Genomic DNA, 24,689 nt, shown 5'->3' with positions numbered 1-24,689 from the left:
TATAAATTAATTTAAACTATATATATAATGAATTATAAGAACCTTTATAATAATGATAGGTACAAAGATAATTATTATGCGAGGCAGAGTGGTAACTATTTTTCCCCTATAGAAATTGATGTTACTGCAAATATTACAAAACCTCATTTAGATTTTCATATTTCTAAATTTGATAAAACATTTGTATGTTGTGCTAGTAAAGTAATGCAAACTCAAAGGAAAAGATTAAAGTATGTAAAGTTGCAAAATACAAATCCTTTTAATTTAAAAGATATAACATCATTTTTTATTTGATTTATTCTTTTCAGGCTAACCAAAACGTTATTCCTATATAACACTAACAACAAATCAATAGAGATAACATTGGAAACGTACAAACCATTTCATATCAAATCTAAATCAGTTTATACAGAAACAGCACTGCATAACTTTGGAATTATATGCATAAGTCCGAATGGATGTGCTGAGGTAATTTATGTTTTTGTGTATCAAGAATATAAATTTTAGATAATATTTCTTTTGCAGGTTGAAATAGCATGTATTGTAGAAGAGAAATTAATTCAAACTATAATGAATACAAGTTCAAGTCGAGACTTCAATGATGCAAAGATCGTAGTGAAAGAGTTATTATATATTGTACACTCTGATAAACATTATCAAGTAAATAGTTTCTCTATTCTTTGTTGCTTGAATATAATTAATCCTTACATTTATATAATTTCAGAATGTGGAGTTAATTTTGGAAATACACTTGCCAATATTAAAATTATCATCATACACATTGGATTTTGGTGTTGTATATATAGGTGATACGAAGAAACTAACATTAACACTCAAAAACTTATCAAGTATAATCGCAATTGTTACTTTTTTTAGTAATTAGTATATATATTTTAGTAGGATTAAGTCCTATTGATCGATCTCTATCAGTATGCAGGTTAAACTGTAGAATAAATAAAAAGACCAACGTTGAAGAATTTATGATTGATAAAGAACATGGCATACTGCCAAGTCATTATAACCATGAAGGCTGGTATTTCACAGTCACAGTATCTTTCCAACCAAGGTAATATAATTGATTGCAAATGTTTTATCGTCCACTATGCTAATCGTTATATATATAATAATTACTGTATTTGTAGAAAACTGGGGCAATTAGTTGAAACATTAGAAATATTAACAGGTGTCCCATACAGTACAGAAGAATGTCAACTTTATGGGGAAGGAACATTAGATGAAAAATATCATACTCCAGGTGTATAAAAGGATAAATAACAACAGATCTACTTGAAAATTATGATTCATTACGGCAAAATAAAAGAAAATTCACAGAAACGAACTAAAATGCGATATAGCATTATTAACAAGAATGGTGCTCTATCGAACAGCAATAAATGCGGAAAATAGAATATAAATGTTCATACCAACAATACAATTCCAGGACGTTACATAAAGCGTAATACAACAGGAAAATCGAGACATTTGAAACTGAAAACATACTAAAAAAAAAAAACACTCGAAGATTTCTATTCTTCTCTGGAAACGACCATTTTCATTATTTCGACTGAACATTTACTTTTTTTTTTATATTTACTTGGCAGATTCGATTAGCACGATGCAAATTAAATTCATTCACAAGAAAAAAAAAAAGAAAAAGAAAAAGAACGTACAAACACTACGAACGTATAACTTCGTATTAGGATGATCTTGGTTCATCGATAAGATACTTCAGTCTTTAATAATTACATTACTGGAATTGATAATTAAGAGCAATAAAAAGGGATTTTTCGCTCTCATGAGCGTGGGCCTTTCTGTCGATGATATTAAAAACGTGTCCATTCACTTGTATATATATATATATATATATATGTATATATATATACACACACATATATACATGTATATATTGTATATATGTACGTACATAACTCGGAATTTTTGATGACTTCGCCGGAGTTCCTGCGTGGTAACGCCACCTGGCGAGCTGAGCGCCAATCATCAAAGATTTTCCCCGGTCACGTGACCGGTTTAGCCAATCGGCGAACTTTGCGGGCCCTATACGTGGCATAAGGCATGAATCCTTTCTTCGTCCGCCATTTTGACATACGGTACTTTTCGAGAGTGTTGGTTTTATGTTTTATCGTTTCTCGTGAAAGTAATCTTTTTTACCGAAACGTAAGTAACGCAAGTGGCTTGTACCGGGGACGCGGCATCACGGGCAAATCTCGATAATCAGACGACGTTTCCAAATAATGGAACATTGAGCGAGGGACCTTTGACGATTTGCGTTGGGGAGTAGGTCGAAGGTGACAGACAACCGGGTGATACGCAGTGGCTTCACAAACCGCACAATATCCTTCGCCTTTGTCGCAATACCTCGATATTGGCGTTCTAGGTAGCAGATCACGATTTTAAAAAAAAAGGAAGAAAGATCGTGAATAAGATTCACCGACGCTCCGAGAGTGATCCTTAACGGTACGCCAGCTCCCATAATCGTAGCGATGTATTAAAATGAGAATCAATAAGCGGGCAGCGTGAGCATCTTGTGCGTGTTGTCCCTACATAGAGTTTCTTTTTCTCGTTTTTTTTTTCCTCTCCGTCTTTCTCCTCGGTTCGGTTTAATTCAAGCCACCGTTTCACGTCGTTCGAGGTGTTCGTTTATCGTCGTCGGTGTGTTCGCTTGTAAATGTGCAGGTTAGCTTTCTGGCCCTTTTGTATCAGACAACCGCTTCGTGTTTTCCGTCCCTCAGTCGCTTCCGTATCTCAGTGCGTGATTTCGTGTTTTCTCCGTCGTTCATGAAACCTTTGTCGTTTGTCCGCTCGTGTATACGCGTTACAAGCCCTCTCGTTATTTCCCGATCGATTTCGGTTTTTTGTGAAAGTTATTCGTTCTGAAACGATTTCGAATCTGATACACACGCACACACACACACACGCGCGCACACACACACACACACACACACACACACACACATATATATATATTATTGCACTCTTTGATGTATGTTCTTGTTTTTATGTCGGGCATTACATCTCTTACGATTTTGAATATCAAATTTGTGATAACCGTGTTTTTATAATGTTCGTAATTTTTTATCCTTTTTTTGTAAAAGATTCTCTTATCCATGTTCATAAGTTTTTTTTTTCGTTAATTATCTGTTGTTTGTTTATGGACGTCTTTGAACGTATAGATATATTTCTTATGCATGAATGTATTAACATTATGTACAACAAATTGATTTTACTTTGTAAAAGAACAAAATACTATGATATATATAATTGAATCATTAATACAATTCGATACTGTGTAACATGTGTTATATAAAATTTTAGTTTAATTTCAGTCTAGTTTTTTATCATGAACTTTATTTTGTTTGGTTTAATTGTGCATTCAATGTGTATTATATTCATGATGAAATAAATTTATTGTTTTATTATTTTAGATATTTACATAATCAACGTCAATCATGGGGAATATGTTTGCAACATTATTCAAAGGCCTTTTTGGCAAAAAAGAAATGAGGATTTTAATGGTAGGCCTTGATGCAGCAGGTAAAACCACGATATTATACAAATTAAAATTAGGGGAAATTGTTACCACAATTCCCACTATAGGTAAATATAAACACTTCTTTCTACGTAAATATCATAAATATGTTAAGATGTTGTGCATTGAGATGTTTACTAACTGATTATTGTAAATTTTAGGTTTCAATGTAGAAACAGTTGAATACAAGAATATAAGTTTTACTGTATGGGACGTAGGTGGTCAGGACAAAATCAGACCTCTCTGGCGACATTACTTTCAAAATACACAAGTATGTGATTCATTGACTAAATTATTTTTCTTGATATCAATTTTATTTCTTTGTATAAGCTACGATTATTATCTATACGATTATTATCTATACAAATGGAATGGTTTGTTTTATATTTTAACATCAATACGTATGTTGACTCCGATAAAGTTATTTTCATAGATCAAATTTATTTTCAGGGACTAATATTCGTCGTTGACAGTAATGATAGGGAACGTATCGGTGAAGCGCGTGAAGAATTAATGAGAATGTTGGCAGAAGATGAACTCAGAGATGCAGTACTTCTTATATTTGCTAACAAACAAGTGAGTACATTGTGTGAGTTATGTGAAAGTAAAAGTTATTTTGACAGTATTCGTTATATAAATATTATTCGTTATACAAATATTACATATTCAATGCGTAAATGAAATTGAAAATAAGGATAAATTAAATAAACACATATTTAAGACCGTACTTATTAAATAATTAATACTCTAGGATCTCCCAAATGCAATGAACGCGGCAGAAATTACCGACAAACTGGGGCTGCACTCTCTTCGTAATCGCAATTGGTACATCCAAGCAACGTGTGCCACAAGTGGAGACGGACTTTACGAGGGCCTCGATTGGCTCTCTAATCAGCTCAAAAATGCCAATCGCTAATTGGAACGTTACTCTGTCAACATTCAGTTGCTATATTAACATCATAAAATCAGTTGCACACCTGTCCCCCCACGAATGAATAATAATATAAACAGAGGTAACACTGAGTGCAAACCGCGAGATCATTTTGATCTCGAAGTGGAGGGTGGAGATAGTCGAAAGTTGTCATTGTGCCAGGAAGTTTTTTGGGGGGGAAGGGAGTGGGGAAATCGGCCGGAAGCACACATTCGAATGGCCACACAAGACTATTGCCTTGTGCAACTTATTATTATAATTATTATTATATTAGCATTATAGTTACACTTTTTACACAGAGATACCACAAGAAAAGTGGAGAACTTGGAAGTACATAATTGTATTAAAGTACCTAACTCTGAAACATACAATACACTTTGATTAATTAATAATTTGAATATCTTTGAAAAAAAAATTTTAAGAACAAAAAAGTGAAGTACCCACGGTGTTGTCAGTTTGAATGCGTTGGACATACTGATTATCATAATGTAGCTGCATATTGTACATTACATTATATAAATACGATGATAAAAATGTGATCAATAGATGAGAGAATGTTGCTCTGTCCACTACATTACAAATGTCGCATCGGCCCATCAGTTGACATGGAAAAAATGCAGTGAATGGTAACTGACGGTGCAATGACTTACTGTTTCTAGTTACAAAAGTTTGTTTCTATTTTTTTAAGTTTTCAGTGGTATACGTCGACAAAAAAGAAAAAAAAAAAAGTAAAAAGATACAGAACTATGCAAGATGGTTGTCTTACTGCTTGTGACTATCAGCAGGTGTTATAATTGCACCCTCCTTCATCTGCTCGCGATAAAACCAACAGTCAGTCAACCATGTACATATATCTCAGTGTAAAAAAAGATATCATTTATTTATTGCACCTTGAAGGTAAATTAGAATATTGTCAACATTCCGAAATTATGCATCGATCGTGGCGTGAAATGCAAATAAAATATGGAATAAAGAAAAAGAAAAAGTTAAAAAATAATTAGGAAAGAACCTCTCGCAGCAAAGAGAGATAGGCCTCGCAATTTTTAAGCCAAACTGGCATGGCAGTCTGCCAGATAAAGCCATTTTCGCAAAGCCCTTCAATCTCCTAATGTTTTCCTGTCCTTAAAAATATATTGTTTTTACGAAATAATCTTCCCTTAATTCAGGCCTGTCGAACTTCCCCTCTGCGAGCCACATGAGTTTGGCCTTTGATGAGCCGAATTCCCCCTCTTTTCTTCCTCTTCTAGGCCTTACATGAGACCTACTCTTAACCGAATCTCCCACTACTACACATATTTGGTTTGACTTTGTCAATTTATGTAAAAATACTTTCCATATATATGTATGTATCCAATTCAGATCTCAATAACTAAACATTATTATTTTATCACGTTTTCTTTAGAAAAGAGGATATGGAGGATATTTTTAAGTTTGGTTACAAAAAAAACGGATGACGGTGGGATTCATGTAACGTCTGGAGAAGAAAGAAACAAGAACAGAATAAAATAAGTATGGAGAAGGTTCTTTCCCTACGGCTCAGAAAGAGGAATAACGAGCCACGGTTGGCTCGCGAGCCGCCAGTTCGATAGGCCTGCCCTAATTGATCAAATCGCCTTTCCGTCATATGCGAAGATTCGTATAATTATATATGAATGTTTAAACGATTTGTGAAAAATATACTGTAATTGTGCTTTATGTCTCTTCGCACACGTGTATCTCTTAACTCTTCTTAACTTCTCCGCACATTCAGTGCTTCCCCCTTGGATGGCATGTTTTTGTCTCTGAGGTCTCAGCTACCCAAACATCGTCGTCGTCATTTGCATTTGGTCGTAGGTCGGTCTCTGATCGGTGTCTACATCCCTCCGACCCTGACGGAGACTTGAATCTACTTTGTAGTGGAACGAAAATTAGGGAAGAACTTGACTGGGATTTGAATTTGGGTCTTCGTGTCCGAAACAGGTCCGCTGTAATTGTGCTTTATGTAGTCTATATATGTTAAAATTGTTTTTATTCTGGTTGGTTTGTTGAATAGAACTGGTAGAAAATCCTCTGTTTGGGGTGCATGCATGCTACGCATGAATAAGAAATGACAAGGATCCCTCCTCCACTGAGATGTGGAAACCGATAATGTAGAAACTATTGTTATTATTCGAAAACGAAACACACCTCTATCCTCGTGATTTCACACTCAGCTTGTACGCATCCCCTTTATCTAGATGATGGTATTTCAGTTACACAAGCACGATTACTTCCCTTTCGTTTTTAATTACTAAAGACTGCGTAGCGTCCCTACCGCATATCTTATTTAGCAATTTGCAATTCCCCTTCTTTTTTTTCTCAATCAACTAACTACACATTATAAGTTCTCGATTTTCATTCTAATTTTTCTTTTAGAGAAAGAATTGTAATGTTTTGATGTATGATAGAGATTTTCCCGACCTTTGATAAAATATGTACATTCGACGACTAAAGACAATATGAATCTTAGCAAAGATAATGTCCGCTTTATGCCGGAACAACATATTTGAAATATAATATCATATTGATTTTTTTACTGATACATATTACAGACGATCGATTCATTATGCTTTGTAAGTCGCTATCGTTCTTTTCAGTATGTTCGTTCATCTTCATTGCTAGAGAAATATTATAATTGAGATAGCCCATAAACAATCATAAACGAAATTACACGCTAAAATCACGTAATTTGTGTTTAATTCATTGATGATATGTATAGAATTTGATAGAACTGTAAAAACAGATGAATGTTTCTTTATTTTTACTTAGCTGTAGTTGTGTATTAATTTGCTTGACATTTTTTATTATGGTATGTTATTTCAGTTATTGAACCAATTAATTAGAAATCGATGTTAAAATTTACGTATTATATATACACACACACATATATATGTATATGTATATGTGTGTGTTATCGTCGTGACAACGATAAATGGGTTAAATACTTATAAGGTGCATTCATGACATCGTTCCTACCTGCATGACCTTAGTGTCGTGACATTTTCGCGCGCGTAATCTTCGATGTACGAGTAAGTACTCGATACGACGGTGTATTGTCATTTAGTTTCAAATGTGCATTATATACACGAGTGTAAGTGAATCCGGTTCCATCAAGCCTTTGGTAAATAAACGAGAATAAAACCAATTTTAACCTGGGAGAGAAATGAAATTTTCATGAATCACTGTGAGAAATTCGAAATTGATTCGATTTTCACTCGGGAGGAAAGCATCGAAGGTAGAGAATGTAGCGATAAAGTATTTCATACGCAACGTTCGTACGAATTTATCGAACAAACTTTTTATCTTTGCAGACGAGACTTTGCAGAAGAAATAATTGATTGATGATCCTCAAATAAGAATAGAAGAAATACGTGCAATGTATTATTTCCATTGGTCAGAATTCATGATCTCCAACTGAATATTTTCATCGAACATTTGCATCGTTAATACGAAATGAAAAGCAAAGATTAAATATAAATTACGTAAGTTATTACTATTACACGACAAAGATACAATAGTATTCGTTTCAATTTCGTGTTCAGAAGCAAATATATAATATACCGAGGTGTCCCGGGATTTTCCCACCACAGCTTAATCTAGGAGCCAAAAGAAGAAAAAAATGTTACGTGAGGTTTGCGCGAATTAACTCTTTCTTATGGAGCTATATAAACAAATAATGATAAACAGTTGCTATTTTTAAAGTTCTCATTTCAAAATGATGTCCTTCTGTTCGGATACAAGCTCGACATCGATGAAAAACTGAATTTATTGCTCTATGCAGTGTCTCGCTATCTTGTTGCATTTTTAATACGCTGCACAAGATCTTCACTTTCGGTCGAGTAAACCTTTTGTTTCGAAGTACTCCATAGGTAAAATTATAATATTTATCGTATGGTTTAGTCGGACAGATCTGTGTTCATCAACACTCATTTCCAATAATGAAACAGGCTCGAGTGCAAAGAAAAGGAATGAATGGAATACTGAGTATCTATTTTTCACCATATCTCTGTAACAAAGCGTTAATTCGCAAATTTCGTATAACATTTTTTCTTCTTCTTTTGGCCCCTGGAATGAGACACCCTGTATAATCGGATCGATCGGCTAAAGAAGGAATCCGTGTTTCGTTGTTACAAACTTGTAACATTGGTGTGACGATCATGATCATTTGAGTTTTTTGTTTGATCGAAAATTACCAACGGGGAGGGGATAGAGAGAGAGAGAGAGAGAGAGAGAAAGAAAGAAAAAAAAAAGATGACGTTATTAATCAAACAGAATCATCGTTCATTCGGTGTTTATTTAACTTTCTATTCTACAGATTACGTTTACACATCGTTCACTGCGCGTAGTTGTGGGGGAAACATTTGTGAAATGACGCGAAGCCCCGGCGCCCCTTGTATTTTTAGAATTATTAACAACCTGCAGAATAACGATCACGAGTATTGAATGTCGGACGAAGCTGTTTGTGATAGATACGTCTCGCAGACGGCGCCAGGCTTCTCGTCGGCAATAACCATAAGCGAGTTCGGTACTCGTCATCCGTGGCCTTTCCGATCACACGCGCGCGTTCATTTTTTTCATGTATGTCGACAATCTCTACGATTCGAACACCGAATGATAAACAGCAAGTGAAAAGTTCGTCGATGATGGACAACGAGGCAAGCGAGACGATCCTTCGGGAAATGATAATTATGTACAGTAATCGCGTATAGGTATGCATGCACACATTCGACGCTATCGTCGCGACTTCGAGGTCATCGCTTGTACGTACGCGCGCAATACGTCATTGGACAGGATATGAATTCTTTTTAGTCGGTTTTCCCATTTTTCCAACGTGTCTCTCCTTTCGAGTAAACCAGTGAAAATTCCACGACGTAAATTTTGAACGTTCAGAAGATCCATTCTACGCCACACGTTTGTCGCGAGTGTGATAAAATGTCGCGCAAGAAGCATGTATCGCTTTCGCGGCGTTATCGCGAAACGTTATTCATCTATCTCGATGCGAGCATAATTTAAAAAAATGAGACGACGAAGTGCCCCAATTTTGTGCTTATTTAGTATAATTTTGAATGTGAATCATTGCTACTTCAATAAACATACGCCTTTTTTATATAGCGAGCAAACGAAACACGCATGCGAAGGCTATTTACAGAGAAATAATTTTAAAGCTTGGTATATTGTTAATTAAACTATTAATAATTTAAAGTTAAAAATTCACGGAATATTGCTTGTATCATTTAACAATCTTCTTTGGCTTCTGTAAAATTTCGTCGACTTGTTGGCAATGTATTCGAAAAAAAAAAAAGAAAGAAGAAAACTTAACTCTTCGAGCCTAACAGATTGTTTTCGTGTTTTCTAGTTACAAAAAATATTTCTTCGCGAAGCAAAACTGAAGATTTTTCTATGGCCTTCAAAAGCTTATCGCTTATTCTTAGTGTGGAAATGCACACGGTGTCGAGTATCATCAAAAAAAAAAAGAGAGAGTCGTAAAAATTATCCTCGTTCGTCGAGAGAATCTTAAAAATCGACTCTCCCTTCGGCAGTGAAACTTGAATGGGAAACGATCGGGACAGATTTACTAGCGCCCGTCGAATGTAAAAATCTGTCGGTACGTTTGCGCTTCGTTGTTATTACTTGGCGTTTTATATTTAGAGCTCGTTGAAAATTTCGTCGATCTCCGAGTATAATGCATTTCATTGTCGAGATCTTTTCTTCTTGAGGCGCGTAGCTACGACGCGTTCAACGATCGACACGTTATCTTCTTCTCGCTGGATGACGTTGCCAAAAGTGGTGGCTCTTGAAAACCTCGGGACCGGGCCGTACGATAAACTATTTGAGTTTACACGGCCGTCTGTGTTTTCCCTTCGATGAGGCACCAGGTTATCAATTTCCTTCGGACATTGGGAAAATATTATTCCAAGTCGAGGCCAGATTGTTGTTGCACCGCCAGACGAAATTCCGAAGGGGATGGTTCTTTGAGCTTCCTATTTAGAATTTAAGGGGAGAGGCGTTGTCAAGCGAATCTCACGTCGAATCATGTTTTAAACAAAAATCTTTATTTTTTAGATAAAATGCAGTTAATAATTATTTGGCGTATTAAAAAAAAAGGAGAAAAAAAAGAAAGAAAGAAGAAAAAAATACACCGCGCCCATTTCAATGATCGTGGAACGAATGTGCTACTTACACGCAAACATATTCTCAACACTGCACGTATGCGTACTATAGTTTTTAGATTTGACTTGGATAATAAAGAAGAAATTGTAATTTTAATTTCAAGATGGTTTTACAAAGACAAACAAGAAACATTATGCCAGATATCACGCAGAATTTTTATTTCGTCGTCGGTATGATTATGTTGCTTAGTTGTATCTCGTAATGTTTCATGGCCGTAAATTTTCCAATGGTATTAATAACGACCATTCCTATAAAATTCTATATAAATTGCTGGTTGTAACTCTTATTTATTATCTAAGCAAAATCTGATATATGTATATTCAACTCAGTCCTTAAAAAATATATCTGTATGTATCTCTAACGTTAGATAATATTAAATGACGCGACGATTATATACATATGTAATCACTCTGAATTATTGAATTTGACAAAATATTTGGAGATCATCAAAATCGGTGAGGTATCTTTTATGTGTAATTACGGATATGTTTATCCATATGTGGTTAATTGCAATGTATTTTATGTATTCATTTAAATCATTTTCTTACATTCATAAAAAAGATTCTCATATTTTCCGTGGGCAGCTACGATATGATGTGCGTTATAGTGAAACATTTTTAAAATTTCACCAGTACGGTGGTGAGATACGACTCGTCATGATTATATTGGTGAGATTTGAAACCAATCTGAGTTACAAATATACTGTATATATTTAGTATATATATAATATACTGTACTGTACTGTACTGAGTTACAAATATACTGTATATATTTAATATATATATAATATACTGTACTGAGTTACAAATATACTGTATATATTTAATATATATATGATATACTGTACTGTACTGTACTGAGTTACAAATATACTGTATATATTTAATATATATATCATATACTGTACTGTACTAAGTTACAAAAATATACTGTATATATTTAATATATATATGATATACTGTACTGTACAGAGTTACAAATATACTGTATATATTTAATATATATATAATATACTATATATATTGTATATTCAGTAAAATATATATTATTCATAAATTATTCAGTAACATATATACAAGGTGTTTCGTAACTTGCGGGACCCACTTCGGGAGCTGATTGTACGCCTAAAAATAATGAAAAGAAGTCATATAAATATATGTCTTGTATGTCTTCGTTTATGAGATAGAATGAATTTTATAAACAGAGCAAACTCTACTAAGCTAGTTTTACCAGGGATATATTCAATTTTCATAATAATCATAATTGGGATGAAGAGAACCCACACGTTATTGTGCTTTCAAGACATCAACACCAATTTAGTTTAAACGTATGGGCAGGAATAATTGATAAATTTTTAATTGGACCTTTTTCTCTTGATGAGAAACTAACAGGCACAAAGTACGTTGATTTTTTGAGCACGCGTTTACACGAAATATTAGAGGAAGTTCCAGTCGATATTAGACTTCGTATGCGGTTTATGCATGATGGAGCTCCGCCGNCATTTTAGCCGAGTGGCTAGGCAATTTTTAAATCAACACTTTGCAAATAAATGGATTGGTCGTGGAGGTCCTATTGCATGGTCTGCTCGTTCTCCGGATTTGAATCCATTAGATTTTCATTTGTGGGGACATTTAAAATCTATTGTATACGCAACGTCGATTGAACATGCTGAGATACTACGAAATAGAATAGAGCAAGGCTTCCGACAAATTCGAGAAACACCAGGAATGATAGAAAGAGTAACCAGATGAATGACAAGACGCGTGCAGGCTTGTCTTCAAACGCAAGATGATCATTTCGAGCATCTTTTGTAAAAGCAATTAAAACAGAAAATTCATTATATCTCACAAACGAAGACAGATAGGACATATATTATTTATATGACTTTTCTTCATTATTTTTAGGCGTACAATCAGCTGCCACAAGTTACGAAACACCCTGTATATATTGTATATACCAAATATACCGTATATTCAGTAAAAAGTTAGTTTATCAAATTTGATCAAAAAATATAATCCCATTGTGGTCCTAAAGCGATGTAAAAATTGTTCCCTGTGACGCGCATTATATCATTGTATCCGCGAGTAGCTGTGAAAGTGTTGGAATAGTTCGCGAGGAGAATCGTTCGTGTGCACGCATAATATGTGCCGCGAGAATGGCGCCAACATTCCGATCAGTCGACGTGTATGCACCATAAAATGTTGGATCACGTTTTGCGCTCGCGCTGATAACACACAGCCGCTCGAGTGGGTGGCGTGCTACGTAAAGAACGGAATACTCGAATCGGCGTGAAGATCGTGGCGCGTAAATGTAGGCAAATTCTAACGGCGTGCAGGAATGCCGCATAATTCAGCTATTAATTGACGTTTGATCGCCGCTCATGCAAATCCGATTAAATGGACGCCGCGATCGTCTCAAGGAGAGGAGAATAAATGTCTCTTCGCCTATCTCTCTCGTCTCTCTCGGATCGTTTCGCTCGGGACCGCTGAAACCAGACTATTTATAATCGCACGAGGCACATACTTTCATGGGCGCAAAAAGCGGAAATAGGTTTACGAGTTCGATATCGGTTTAAACTTTACCCGCTGGCGCGGCGTCACGATCGAACTTAGGCGCGATGATTTATCGATACGCGCCGACCACATGTACCATGCGCAATTTATTTTACAGCTTCGTAAATCACTGACCCGTCCATCCAAATCTACCGATCTACACGGGCTATTTACTCAGGCTCGTGTCGAATTTGGACGAAGTGGAACTTGCAGGTATGATTTTCTCTCGTTTCGTTGTAACGAAATAATTCTTTGTTTGCTTAATTATAAGTGTGGTACTTTGTGACTAAATCTAATCCCTCGTTACTTTATCCAACAGCTTCCTCTTACCTCTTAAAAAGTTAATGGAAATTGTTGTATTTACGTCTTGAAAAATTCCGTATCTCGTCGAAAGATCAGAAAGAGAATCGAGAAATTCTGAACGAAACGCTTGATGAAGAAGGAAAAATCGTCTTGAAAAATCTCCGCGTCCTTGAAACATCGGCGGTCAATTTCAGGATGTTGTTGGTTCCCTTGTAATGGAATCAACATACTTACAATTTTGAAGAGGTTTGTTCTTTACGGCCGTGTACAAAATCTATTGTCGGGACTTTTAAGGAAAAGAATAGAATGTGACTTGCTTCTTCCAAGCATGTTCATCTATAGTTTTTGGTTATCATCGTCTCCAAAGGGAGGGAGCATAGACGACCAACTACCGGATCTTGCCCTAATGACTGACTATTCACAGTTCACTTTTATGTGGACTATTACCAAATCAGTGTTTGCACTGATTCAATATTGTCCAGGTTGGATCATTCATCCGGTGGAGTTGCGAGCCATCGATCTCACACGTGCCCCAATCCTCATCCTTTGCCGGGTAAACGCTTCTGTTTTTCTCACTTTTCGCCGCGTCGAAAGACTGTAATGTAGATAAAATTTTCGACGCGCACGTGTGGGTACGCGGCGTATGAAATTTGCATAAACACGTGGACAGGCAGAGGGCTGAAACGTATCCGGGCTTAAAGACAGCGAGGAAGAATCGGCGCGGTAACGACCATGCCCCGTGTTGTGTGGGACGAATAATACCTCCGCGTTGCCGCCGTACAGTCGACTGCAATAACGTCGATTTTCGACGGCGGTTCGCTCGTAATTTAACGTTCGTCTCCATTATTGGCCCGTTCCTTTCAAAATCGGGCCACGACACGCGCGTTCCGCTCAGAAATTCACAAGATAATCGGGCACGATGCGTTTGCATATCCGGAATAAATCCACCATCGTCGATTTCACTTCGCTGTTGGGGTTGCCCTCCCTACCTTTTCTCAAGTAAGTTGAAAGCACGGAGACGTGTAACATCTTTCTAACAAGCTTCGTATTACAAATCTGTCAATTACTTCTCGTGTTTATCGTTTATTAATTCATGTTTCAGTGTGCGTATTGGACCCACGGGATCCGCTGCTACTAATTTCAGTTGCTACGCGTCCGCACGTATTAACGAATTAAAACGAAAATCTAGAATTGACCAAACTTCCTGGGATCGGATTGTTGCATGTTGTCAATGGTAATTACTCTCGTTAATTTCGCCGTAGTTTACTCTCCGCGGTCTAACTGCCGATCGTTCAGTAATTTTAGGTTGAACGTCCTTCTTGCCAGAATCCGTTTGAACGTCGCCCGATCGTTTATGTTCGAATGATATATATCGATCTAATTCTGAGAAGACTCGCGCCGAGACGAGAAGTTCAAAGTGTTCTGACGTTACTGTACGACAGAGTAATAATCCCATCGAGGTACACGCGAATACCGTGAATACATACATACGCGCGGGTCCAGAGGCGTGGACTAATAGATCTACGTGAAACGTATACTTGCTGATGCAGAGGGCTGAATATTTCTGCCTCTCGTGTACATACGAGAGCTTTCGAGATCACAGGCACTGTACTTACAATGATTATGCACATCCATTGAGAACGGTTTATTTACATACACACGTATTTTATGTTTATGCGTTAAAATCGGTCGACAGTTTTCGACGTCGGAAGAGCAAGAAAGTTTTCAATATCCCTTTCATTTCTCTTTCAGTTCCCTTTCGTAATAACGATAATTGACGGTCTAACGATTGATTACGACGTCATGATAAAGATTTTTAGATACTAAAATTGAGCTGGTATCGTTGCATTATTTCAGGAATTGTTTTGAAATTTTTATTTTGCCTATATACAGGATGAGTCACCACACATTGCCATCTAGACTTACGTCGTTGTTATTATTACGCGTAGCGAAAAATGTTTCAGACGAAGTTGAATGGTTTTCGAGAGGAAGCACATTTTGATGATGCTAGTTTTCTTGGGTAGATGGACGTGCAGAGGACATACGAAGATTATTAACGGTTTTTTTTAAACGGAATCGCATATTTTTTTCATTGCATCAGTTGATGCGCTTTGATATTCTTTACAAGAAAGTATTAACCTATTTATGTTGAAAAATCATTAGTTATTTTAATTTTAATGTTGTTAAAAAATCGTGACTCTCTCGTCAATATCATGAATCTGTGTGTGTGTGTGTGTGTGTGTGTGATGTAAACATTGAATATGTCACCCACACGTCCACCTACAAGAAAACTAGTATCATCGAAATGTGTCCATCTCGAAACCATTCAACTTCGTCTAAAACATGTTTCGCTACGTAAATTTAGATGGCGATATGTGGTGACCCACTTTGTATAGTAATCTCATTTCTCAAAAAGCTACCAGTGTTTAGACTCTGTATTCGTAGACTCTGTATTCGTTGACACTGGTCTCGCAAGAAGGGGGAGAGAATTCGCGATTTGTAAAGCCGGAAACTGATTTATCAAAAACCAAGTTTCAAGAAATGCCGACCTCCCCCTTTTTGAGAAAGTGTTGGCAGAAAGAATTGGCGAGGGGGTAGGAAGACGTTGGAAGCAAAGATGAGGAAGAGGAGGAGAGTCTCTCGTCTGCTTTTGAAACTTGTCGTGTTGAGCACCTCGCTTTAAAAAAAAAAAAAAAAAAAACCAGCCTTACCACTGTATCTCTAAATCGAACGGGCACCGGAGTCACCCGGTGACAAGTGGACACGCCGCGACGCGATATCGGGGCACGGTTTTCGCGCCAGGCGTTCGCTACTCCGATGTGAAATTAAGATCGATTTCACGTCTAACGAGACTCGCCCTGTGGCCATGGGTGTCGCAGGGCAAATAAGAAAAGCGTGGAAACGGCAGGATGAGATTGAGCCGGTTGGTCGTTCAACCGAGGCCAGTTACAACGGACGTTGGCGCCCGTGATCCGGTCAGTTTGGCGAGGAACGGTGAGACTAACTCGCTCTCCCGAAGCGGAAAGAAGCGAAACGAATAGATGTTCGACGGTGAAAGAAGGATCCGACGCGCAAAACAACGAACGAAAAATCACCGAGGGGGAGACACACACGGTGAAGCTGGTGAATAAAACGAGGAAGGAAGACAAGCTAGTTGGCTGAAGGAGAGAGAAAGAAGTATCATAATGACGAGGGGAAGGAAGACCGTGGCGTGAGAGAGATGAGGAACCGTGTGTGGTTGAAGGAATCGAACGAGGCAGGCGGTAGAGTGGAAAACATAGTTGGTGAGAGAAACAAAGGTGGTTAGACTGGTTGGCGAACGAGCGAGGAAAGGATGGGAGATACTAGTACGTTGGATACGTGGGTCGGATAATACTTCCTTGGCGCGTGTAATGTACTGGTCCGGCGGCGCCGGCGCCTGCATGTAATGCTCTTTCTCTTTTTTTTCTTTCTCTCTCTCTTTCTCTCTCTCCCTCGCGGTAGACGCTGTGTTTCTCTCTGCCTTTTGGCAGAGTGCAGCGTATTTATAGTGTATTACTATTATAGTATGTTTACGCGACATGACACAGATTCCACAGCGACGCCCCCCCCCCCCTTGGCGCAACCAATATGGTTGTATCCGGTACGCGCCAAAATTTTAGCGTTCGGGCTGCGTCTAAGAACGGCGGTTATGGTTGATGTTATGACGCACGACACCCGCGCGGTTTCTCGAAAACCGTTTATTCTCGGCGTCTCGGGAACGTAAACGAACATATTATTGGCCATCGATTTTTCGAACGAGAAGTTCGCGGTTGCGACAGAGAACGGCGCCCGGTCACGCGTACTTAGTTCTCTTAATTAAGAACTTAAGAACGGACTTCAGCCCTCCCGTCGATGTTAACGGCAATATTAAATTGCAACGCGATCGCGATCGCTGTGAATTAAATTGCGCCATTGTTTGCATTTTTTGTAATACTTACGTGCCTGTAAGGTTAAACGAGAACGCGAAAAAGAAAAAAAAAAAAAAAAAGAAAAAGAATCGTTCCTCAACACAACGTAGAATTACGCGAGGAATGCACGTGCATGCGTACGCGCGTGCACAACCTCGTGAATACGCAAAAATGTTTGTTGCATGTTTTGGTTAGGCTTGTCGATTTACATAGTGACGCGGAGCCGCGCAGTTACTCAACGCGACGACGAGGACGACAGAGACTGGTGTTTATCATCGATCAGGAGAAAGACGACAAAAAGAGGGAAAAGAGGGAACAGAGGGAACGAGAAACGAGGGGCGTCAGGTCTGTGTCCATTTGAATTTTTTCCTCTTTGGCGCCATAATTAATTGACCTCATTGTGGACAGCGGCTCGGTTCCAATTGTTTTTTTCCGATCGGTTATCAGCGATGAATTTGTCCGAACGTCGTAAATAAATCTAACGTTATTCACCAGCGGTTTTTCCTCCTATTTCTATTCCGCTTATTGCGTCGGACAAGAAGTTAGATCGATTTATTGTCCGGAAACTAACCAGACTTTGACTCAAGAAAGTTGTCCCTCGTTACATTTTTACTTTTTTTGCAGATTACTTGGTAATTACTTAGACTGAAGAATGCGCTTAAGCGATTTCGATGATCTTCGGATATATTGTCATTTCACTTGCATATTATAATCACTCTTAATCTTATTGTTTCAGAGATATATTTTTTGGGGGGGGGGGCAATTTACATTAGATTTTGCTTGAATAATAAATAAAGGTAATAATAACTACAACGTAGTACATTTAATATATGCATATTAATATTGTTGGAACATTTTTAACTATAAGATTAGAAAGTATAATTACAGGTTACCATTATCGACGAAATACAAATTCTCCACTGATATCTAGCATAATAACGTTTCTCCAAACTGGGTCAACGAAATTGATAAGGTATATTTTTCTTTGTTATCTGATCCAAATCCGATCTAAATTAGCGCACGCGGACATGCATGTATATACTTTAAGCTGTAAGTAATTACAGTTTCTTCATTTTAGGAACTTTTCTCGAAGTAAACATCCAACAAGCTGGATTTATCGTCAAAAATCGTTGCGAGAGATCAAAACGTGTTTTTACGATCAGCGCAATTACAAAATATCCCCGAAATATATAGCGATTGTGGCGCCGTCCTCGATCTGGGTTGATTAGAATAGACCGGCCGCGAGAGCAATAACAAATCGTCATCCCAGTCTCGAAACCGGCCGATTCTGATAGCCTCCGTGAATGCATAATAACCGATGACTGACTGAATGTAAACGAGCGGCACGCCACTTGTTCCACGCGTTTGTTGTTCTATCGTCGACGTGATAAGATTCGCGAAATGCACGTAAACTGAGATCGACACGGTTAGTAATCGGCCGATCGCGAATTTAATCGAATTCGAGCATCCCATTCGAGCGTTGTTCAATTGTCCAACGAATGAAAACGAAACGAAGGAAAATATCTTTCATTTCTACGTGGCAAAATATTTACTGAATCTGTATTAATTATTTGTATGTAATTAAATCCAAATACTTTTGAAAGTTATAAAACGAAAGATCACGTCGATCAATTTATGAAAATCTTAAATGCACAGAATCTCTTAGCTTATACAATATTATCGTACAATATAAAAATGTTCTTTATTCTATAAATGAATATTCACGCCCGATATGATTCATTAGATAATGTAGTAATTATTTAGAAGATACTATCGTCTACTATTTCACACTTCTACATTTTTACAAGCATTTATACTTTGTAGGGACAATAGGCAAGAGGTTCTAGTAACGCGTCCTCGTGAATCTCATCGTAGTTTTTCTATCCTAATTGAGCAATCTAATCTCTTTTTCTTCTGATTTGGAGATTGTGCGTGATTCACGAAGAGCGGATAGTCATCCTGTACAAGACTAGAATTTGAAAAAAACGTAAATTGTATCTTATATAGACGTCAAGTGATTGTTATAAAGATTTATCATATGCAACCGTTGCCAAAATATCGTTCATTCCAACCACACCTGCTGATCCGTGAGAGCAATTCGACGTTTATCAATTTGATAATAAACAGTCAGTGCTGTGATTTCCAGTGTGTGTTTAAATTCGCCGACAGAAGGGCCTTTGTCTCGTGGTCGGTAATTTCACTATCGATTTCAGAAATCGTGCAAATGATCCAAGGGGCATCGACGATTCATTGCTCGTTGTGGAGCAGATGCAGCCGCTCTAGGGCGAAACAGAAACACGCACGGGCGACTGCACTCGATCGCGGTCCTTTTGCCTTTGTATTTTTGCGATGCGCGCGCGAATCCCACCGATAAATCATTCAGACGGCTCTGCGAGAGGAATGCCAATCGCGGCGCACTCGCCTGTGCCTCTTTTCACTTTTCTTTCGTAAGGAGCTACTATAGGTATACTTAGAACGTCCTTGTACATGAAAAATGGTATATTTACGTTTATAGAAAGTGTACAGGTACACAAGCACGATGGTTTAATCCTCTCAGTGTTAATTACTTTTAACATAACGAGTGAAAATGATAGTTTGCATTCTCGCCATCTTTTTCACGTTTGTATCTCCACGGGAGAGCACGATTTTTTTCTTAATCAAGTGCATTTGAACAAACTCGAGATTAAGTCTAGAACTACCTGTCTCAAAATCACTAATTTATAATTTTCTGTGGAAATTTTATCCAGTTTATAACAGTTTATTTTTAGATACTCGAGTGAGAGTTTGTGTCCTTTATCGTATTATGAGTTTATTCTTGTATCTTGCACTTTAATTTCATTGCCACAAATATTATAATTTGGTCGTCGGTAGTTCTAGTGTTAAAGTAGAGACTTCACTCTTTAAAATAAAATCAACAATTCTACAATTTTTCTACAATTTTTTTTTCACGAAATGATGACGGTTTAAATTATCGACAATTTTTCATCGAGTGTATGAATATTTTCGTACTTTTTTTAAAGATTTTGTCATGAATTTTGTGTATTCGGTTTAAACCAATATTTTTTATTTTTTATTTCAAGTTAACATTTCGTGCGAAATGCGCGCGCATTGGGTTTAAATTAGTCAAGGATTAGAGCGCCAACGGCGAAATATGGACACTTCCTACGATTCTCGAATAATCGATATTACTCATGATCGATTTTTAAACTTGCATCCGCAAATATGGCGGAAAGAAGGACGCCGCGTCTGTGACTAAAGAAAGTATTATTCAGAAGAATTATCCAGAAAGAAGTATCATTCAAAAGTTCTCAAGTAAAAATTTAAATCAGTGGTTGTTAAATTGGTGTCGGCATTTTGAATTTTTAAGACAAAACGTGCATTTTTGGCTCCAGCTCGAGATAAGATGTAACCAAATAATTATTACATATAATTTTCAACAATTAAAGAAATAATAGCATATAAACATTTAAACAGAACATACTGTGTTAAAAGTTATTTATAACTTTATACCAAAATTTAATTTCAATTCTAACAGTACAAATATTGTGACCTTGTAATATGACTATATATATATTATAACATTTTTTTACATTTGTTGATTCTTTAACTTCATATATTACGTAATTCTTAATAATTCAAACATTAAATTCAACAATAATTTATTAAGAATGCACGTATTTAATAATTAAAATAAATAATTTTACTACGCATAATGATAAAATATAATAACATTTCTCATGTCTCAGTTTAATGTATTAACAATTTTTCATCAAGTATATGAATATTTTTGTTCTCTTTTAAGAATTTCTCATGAATTTTGTCTATTTGATTTAGCCTTGAGTTTTTTATGTTTTATTATGAATTATCATTAAACGTGAAACGCATTGCGATTACAGCGCCCCAACAGCGAAATACGGAATACATATTCCTACGATTCTCAAACTCGAAATCGATATTTCCCAAGATCGATTTTTAATCAAGATGTGACGGTTAAAAATGGCGGAGAGAAGCACACTTCATTTGTAGAGATTAGAATATTATTCAGAAAATTCATTAGGAAAGAGGTATCCCCCAAAAGTTCTCAGGTAAAAATTTAAACAATAACTATTAGATTTGCGTTTGTCTTGTATATTTTTAAAATAAAACATGCGTTTTATTTTTAGCTCCAAGTCAAGGTAAGATTTAACCAAACAATTATGACATAATTTTCAACAATTAAAGAAATAATAGCATATAAGCATTTAAACAGAGCATACCATGCCTAAAGTTATTTATAATTTTATACGAAAATTAAATTTCAATTAAATTATAACAGTACACATATTGTTGTGACCTTGTAATATGACTATATATATATATATATGTATACATGCTTTTACTTCTATTGTAACATTTTTTAACATTTGTTGATTCTTTAACTTCATATATTACATATATTACATAATTCTTAATAATGCAGATATTAAATTCAACAATAATTTATTAGGAATGCACGTATTTAATAGCTAAAATGATAATTTTACTGCGTAATATAATGAAATTTTTCATTTCTCAAGTAAAGGCCCCAGAAAGCCTAGACACTCGAAATTCAAAACAACACGAACACAATGTTTATGTTTGTCTCGACTATCGTGCCTGTTCGGAGAGGTTCACCCCATAACCTATATTTCCTCAATTGCATGACGAGACGTGTCGCGGAGAGTTATTTAGCTATCGAATTTCGTGACAACAACACGCTTTACGTCGCATTAGGTTTGTAACTTTTTCTAACCTATTGATAGCGTCTCTTCGATAGCGTCGCTTTTTCGACACTTTTTCACTTCCTTTATAGCTCATTAATGGTACGATTTCATTAATACGCGTGTGTTTAACGATTAATTGAGGATTACGGTAACGAAATCGTAATGCTTTGAAACTTTGCAGCAATTTTTGCAATCGGTTGTCAATTTTACTCCTACGGTTACCGGTAACTTATCTCATACGTTTTTTCAGTAGAATTTGCAGTTGATTATCGTTTCATTTTTACACATTTACCTTCCTTTAGAACATTTATTCTGACTATTAATTTCTCTTTGTGCAGGTTGATCTTGATTGCACAGACAGCATAAAATGCATCGATACCACAATCATTAATGGACCATAAATGGATCATTAATTTGATGAACTTCTACGGAAATTTGGCAACATTTTATACATTTTGAGTAACATTTGGTATACAATTCATATATATTTTAGAAATACAATTCACAGTATATAATTTCATAATTATTTAGAATACAAAGATGAAAAACGACTCAAAGATTTCACATGCGTCTTTCGTATATTCTTAAATATAATTAGTTGTGAAATTTTGATTCATGCAAACATTTTCGAATATTTATAACATTTGACGTGATATATTACTAATGTGCATACTTCCTACTCTAATAACAAACATTTAGAATACAATAATTGTCTTTCATTTACAATACTCAGTATTGAAAAATACTTTATACTTTACAACTAATATTTTTAATATATATTCAAATTTCTTTACAATAATATTCTAGAAAGATAGCAGTATTTTCTAAATAAACGTATCTTTCTCCCTCCTCTTATTAATCAACTTTATTTTCAGAAAATTTTTATGATCGCGCGCAATGCGGTCGGTAGAGTCAGTGTTTGTTGCGAAATATTTTAATATTTTTCTGAGCAAAATGGCTCTTGTTAAATTAAATAATTCATTTAAATTATAATTCGCGAAGGTAGAGTCAGTGAATCCGCCGATTGTTACTTAAACGCGCGCGTTGATAGTCTTTTATTTTTCTTTTCTCATATTTTTTTTTCTTCAACACTCGTTTTCGGTATTGGAGTGAGTGCTCAAGAGAATAAGGCTTCTCCAGGAGATCAAGATCGTAAGTAGTTATATATTGTACTTCAATTTACTCAATTTTTCAAATTTAACAATAGAGTATAATGTTTGACGTTTTTTTACAGACGCTTCACATCAGCATTAATTTTTTTGTATTTTTTGGGGAAAATCCAGCGACGGCTTTAAAGCCAAGAATGTAAGAATCTTCCATTATCTCTAACTTAAGATTTTGTTTTGCTTTTAAATACAAATTCTAAAGTTTAACGTCTTGTTGCAGATCTTCTACAATCTCCCCTTTCCCTAATACTCTAAGAATCTTATAGCTTCAGAAGCTAAAAATGTAAGTACTTTAGTATGTTGTATTTAAATTTTATTCTGTATAATTTTCTTCCTATTGAAGTCGAATATAAAATTATAATTATGAAATAAAAACACCTCAAATTATTAGTCCCAATTTTTAACATTATTACGATTTAAATTTTCACAAATAACACTGTCTTTAGAAATAAAATGTCATATGTTTTTTTAGAAATTTTTCACGCGTCCACTTCCACCATGGGATTCTCAGTGGTATCTGCTTGATGAGAGCCTCCCAAGATAACTTTCCCTTCTTCAACGTAGCATCGATGATAACGTTCTTCACATCTATTGCGTGAGTCGCATGCATTTATGTTCCTCCGGTCACTCAATCATGTCGTAGGACGAAAGGTCCAAATCGGCACGGGTGACTGGTTGTATACGTAGAATTTTTGATGAGCATAGTGACCGCGGGTATTTTTTATATTCGTGAGTAGTAACAATTTTTTCAAGTTTTTTTATGTATTAAATCAGGATAGGGCTTTTTGCACATCGCAATTTTAACAATTAAAATATACATTTATAGTAATTACTTATAAAATCAAAATATATTGAGTATGAATGTTTGCAAAAGTAAAATATCCATATGAATAGATAAATTATAAATGTTGATAAACAATTATTATTAAAACGATTTCGTTTGAGCATTTCATAGTAGAGAAGATGGATACCCTCCGACTTCGTTGCTATGAAAGATGCAATTATTATTTATTCATACTGATGATATATTTTGTTATGATAATTAATAATTAATAATTTTCAATTTTATTTTCCTTTTTATAATAGTAGATGATTTAATTAATCGAGTTTTGTAATTGTGAACTTCAGTAAAATTTAAAATATAACAGATTAGAATTTTTTCCGCGGAAAATATATGAAATTTTATGTGCAAGAAGATACTTTGCGACGGGCTGAGTTTTAAATCAAAGCAACAAGTTTGAACACTGCTATTTTCGAAAATGTGCTTTGATGAAGAAGTCGCCTGAGAGTATTTCTATTAATATTTAATTTGGAGTCAATTGTTTGATTT

General features: G+C 35.9%; 2 protein-coding genes and 2 long non-coding RNA genes across 5 annotated transcripts; all 4 read left to right on the top strand.

The window, feature by feature from the left end:
• The first annotated feature begins 511 nt into the window (after positions 1-511).
• Positions 512-1,837, top strand: LOC122536804. The gene is made up of 4 exons (XM_043669492.1): positions 512-660; positions 725-848; positions 931-1,066; positions 1,143-1,837. Exons 1-4 carry the CDS (start codon positions 571-573, stop codon positions 1,261-1,263), a joined length of 471 nt encoding a protein of 156 aa, XP_043525427.1. The 5' UTR covers positions 512-570; the 3' UTR covers positions 1,264-1,837.
• A 231-nt stretch (positions 1,838-2,068) lies between these two features.
• LOC122536789 (ADP-ribosylation factor 1) lies at positions 2,069-6,173 on the top strand. Of its 2 annotated transcripts, none has more exons than XM_043669462.1 (5): positions 2,069-2,175; positions 3,444-3,615; positions 3,709-3,818; positions 3,998-4,123; positions 4,299-6,173. In XM_043669462.1, the coding sequence occupies exons 2-5, from the start codon at positions 3,468-3,470 to the stop codon at positions 4,461-4,463; spliced, it is 549 nt and encodes a 182-aa protein (XP_043525397.1). In that variant the 5' UTR covers positions 2,069-2,175; positions 3,444-3,467; the 3' UTR covers positions 4,464-6,173. The 2 variants fall into 2 exon arrangements, with proteins under 2 accessions (XP_043525397.1, XP_043525396.1); XM_043669461.1 differs by having other exon boundaries at positions 2,070-2,475.
• Positions 6,174-14,156: 7,983 nt separating this feature from the next.
• Positions 14,157-20,131, top strand: LOC122536791. Its single transcript, XR_006308476.1, has 3 exons — positions 14,157-14,756; positions 14,849-18,424; positions 18,530-20,131. It is a non-coding gene; the product is annotated as an uncharacterized LOC122536791 (long non-coding RNA).
• A 3,015-nt stretch (positions 20,132-23,146) lies between these two features.
• Positions 23,147-24,005, top strand: LOC122536790. Its single transcript, XR_006308475.1, has 3 exons — positions 23,147-23,498; positions 23,580-23,642; positions 23,832-24,005. It is a non-coding gene; the product is annotated as an uncharacterized LOC122536790 (long non-coding RNA).
• The last annotated feature ends 684 nt before the right edge of the window (positions 24,006-24,689 follow it).

Source organism: Frieseomelitta varia, unplaced genomic scaffold (genome assembly GCF_011392965.1).
Source record: "Frieseomelitta varia isolate USP_RPSP 00005682 unplaced genomic scaffold, Fvar_1.2 scaffold_873, whole genome shotgun sequence".
Classification (NCBI taxonomy): Eukaryota; Metazoa; Arthropoda; class Insecta; order Hymenoptera; family Apidae; genus Frieseomelitta; species Frieseomelitta varia.
This window is presented reverse-complemented; position numbering and strand designations above follow the sequence as displayed.

What these genes read in the sequence shown, in the direction of transcription:
- LOC122536804 (XM_043669492.1), top strand. Translation starts at nt 571, where the DNA reads ATGAATACAAGTTCAAGTCGAGACTTCAATGATGCAAAGATCGTAGTG. An exon ending in ACTCTGATAAACATTATCAA is followed by an intron (nt 661 to 724) that starts GTAAATAGTTTC and finishes ATATAATTTCAG; the next exon opens with AATGTGGAGTTAATTTTGGA. An exon ending in AACACTCAAAAACTTATCAA is followed by an intron (nt 849 to 930) that starts GTATAATCGCAA and finishes GATCTCTATCAG; the next exon opens with TATGCAGGTTAAACTGTAGA.
- LOC122536789 (XM_043669462.1), top strand. Translation starts at nt 3,468, where the DNA reads ATGGGGAATATGTTTGCAACATTATTCAAAGGCCTTTTTGGCAAAAAA. An exon ending in TACCACAATTCCCACTATAG is followed by an intron (nt 3,616 to 3,708) that starts GTAAATATAAAC and finishes TGTAAATTTTAG; the next exon opens with GTTTCAATGTAGAAACAGTT. An exon ending in ATTACTTTCAAAATACACAA is followed by an intron (nt 3,819 to 3,997) that starts GTATGTGATTCA and finishes ATTTATTTTCAG; the next exon opens with GGACTAATATTCGTCGTTGA.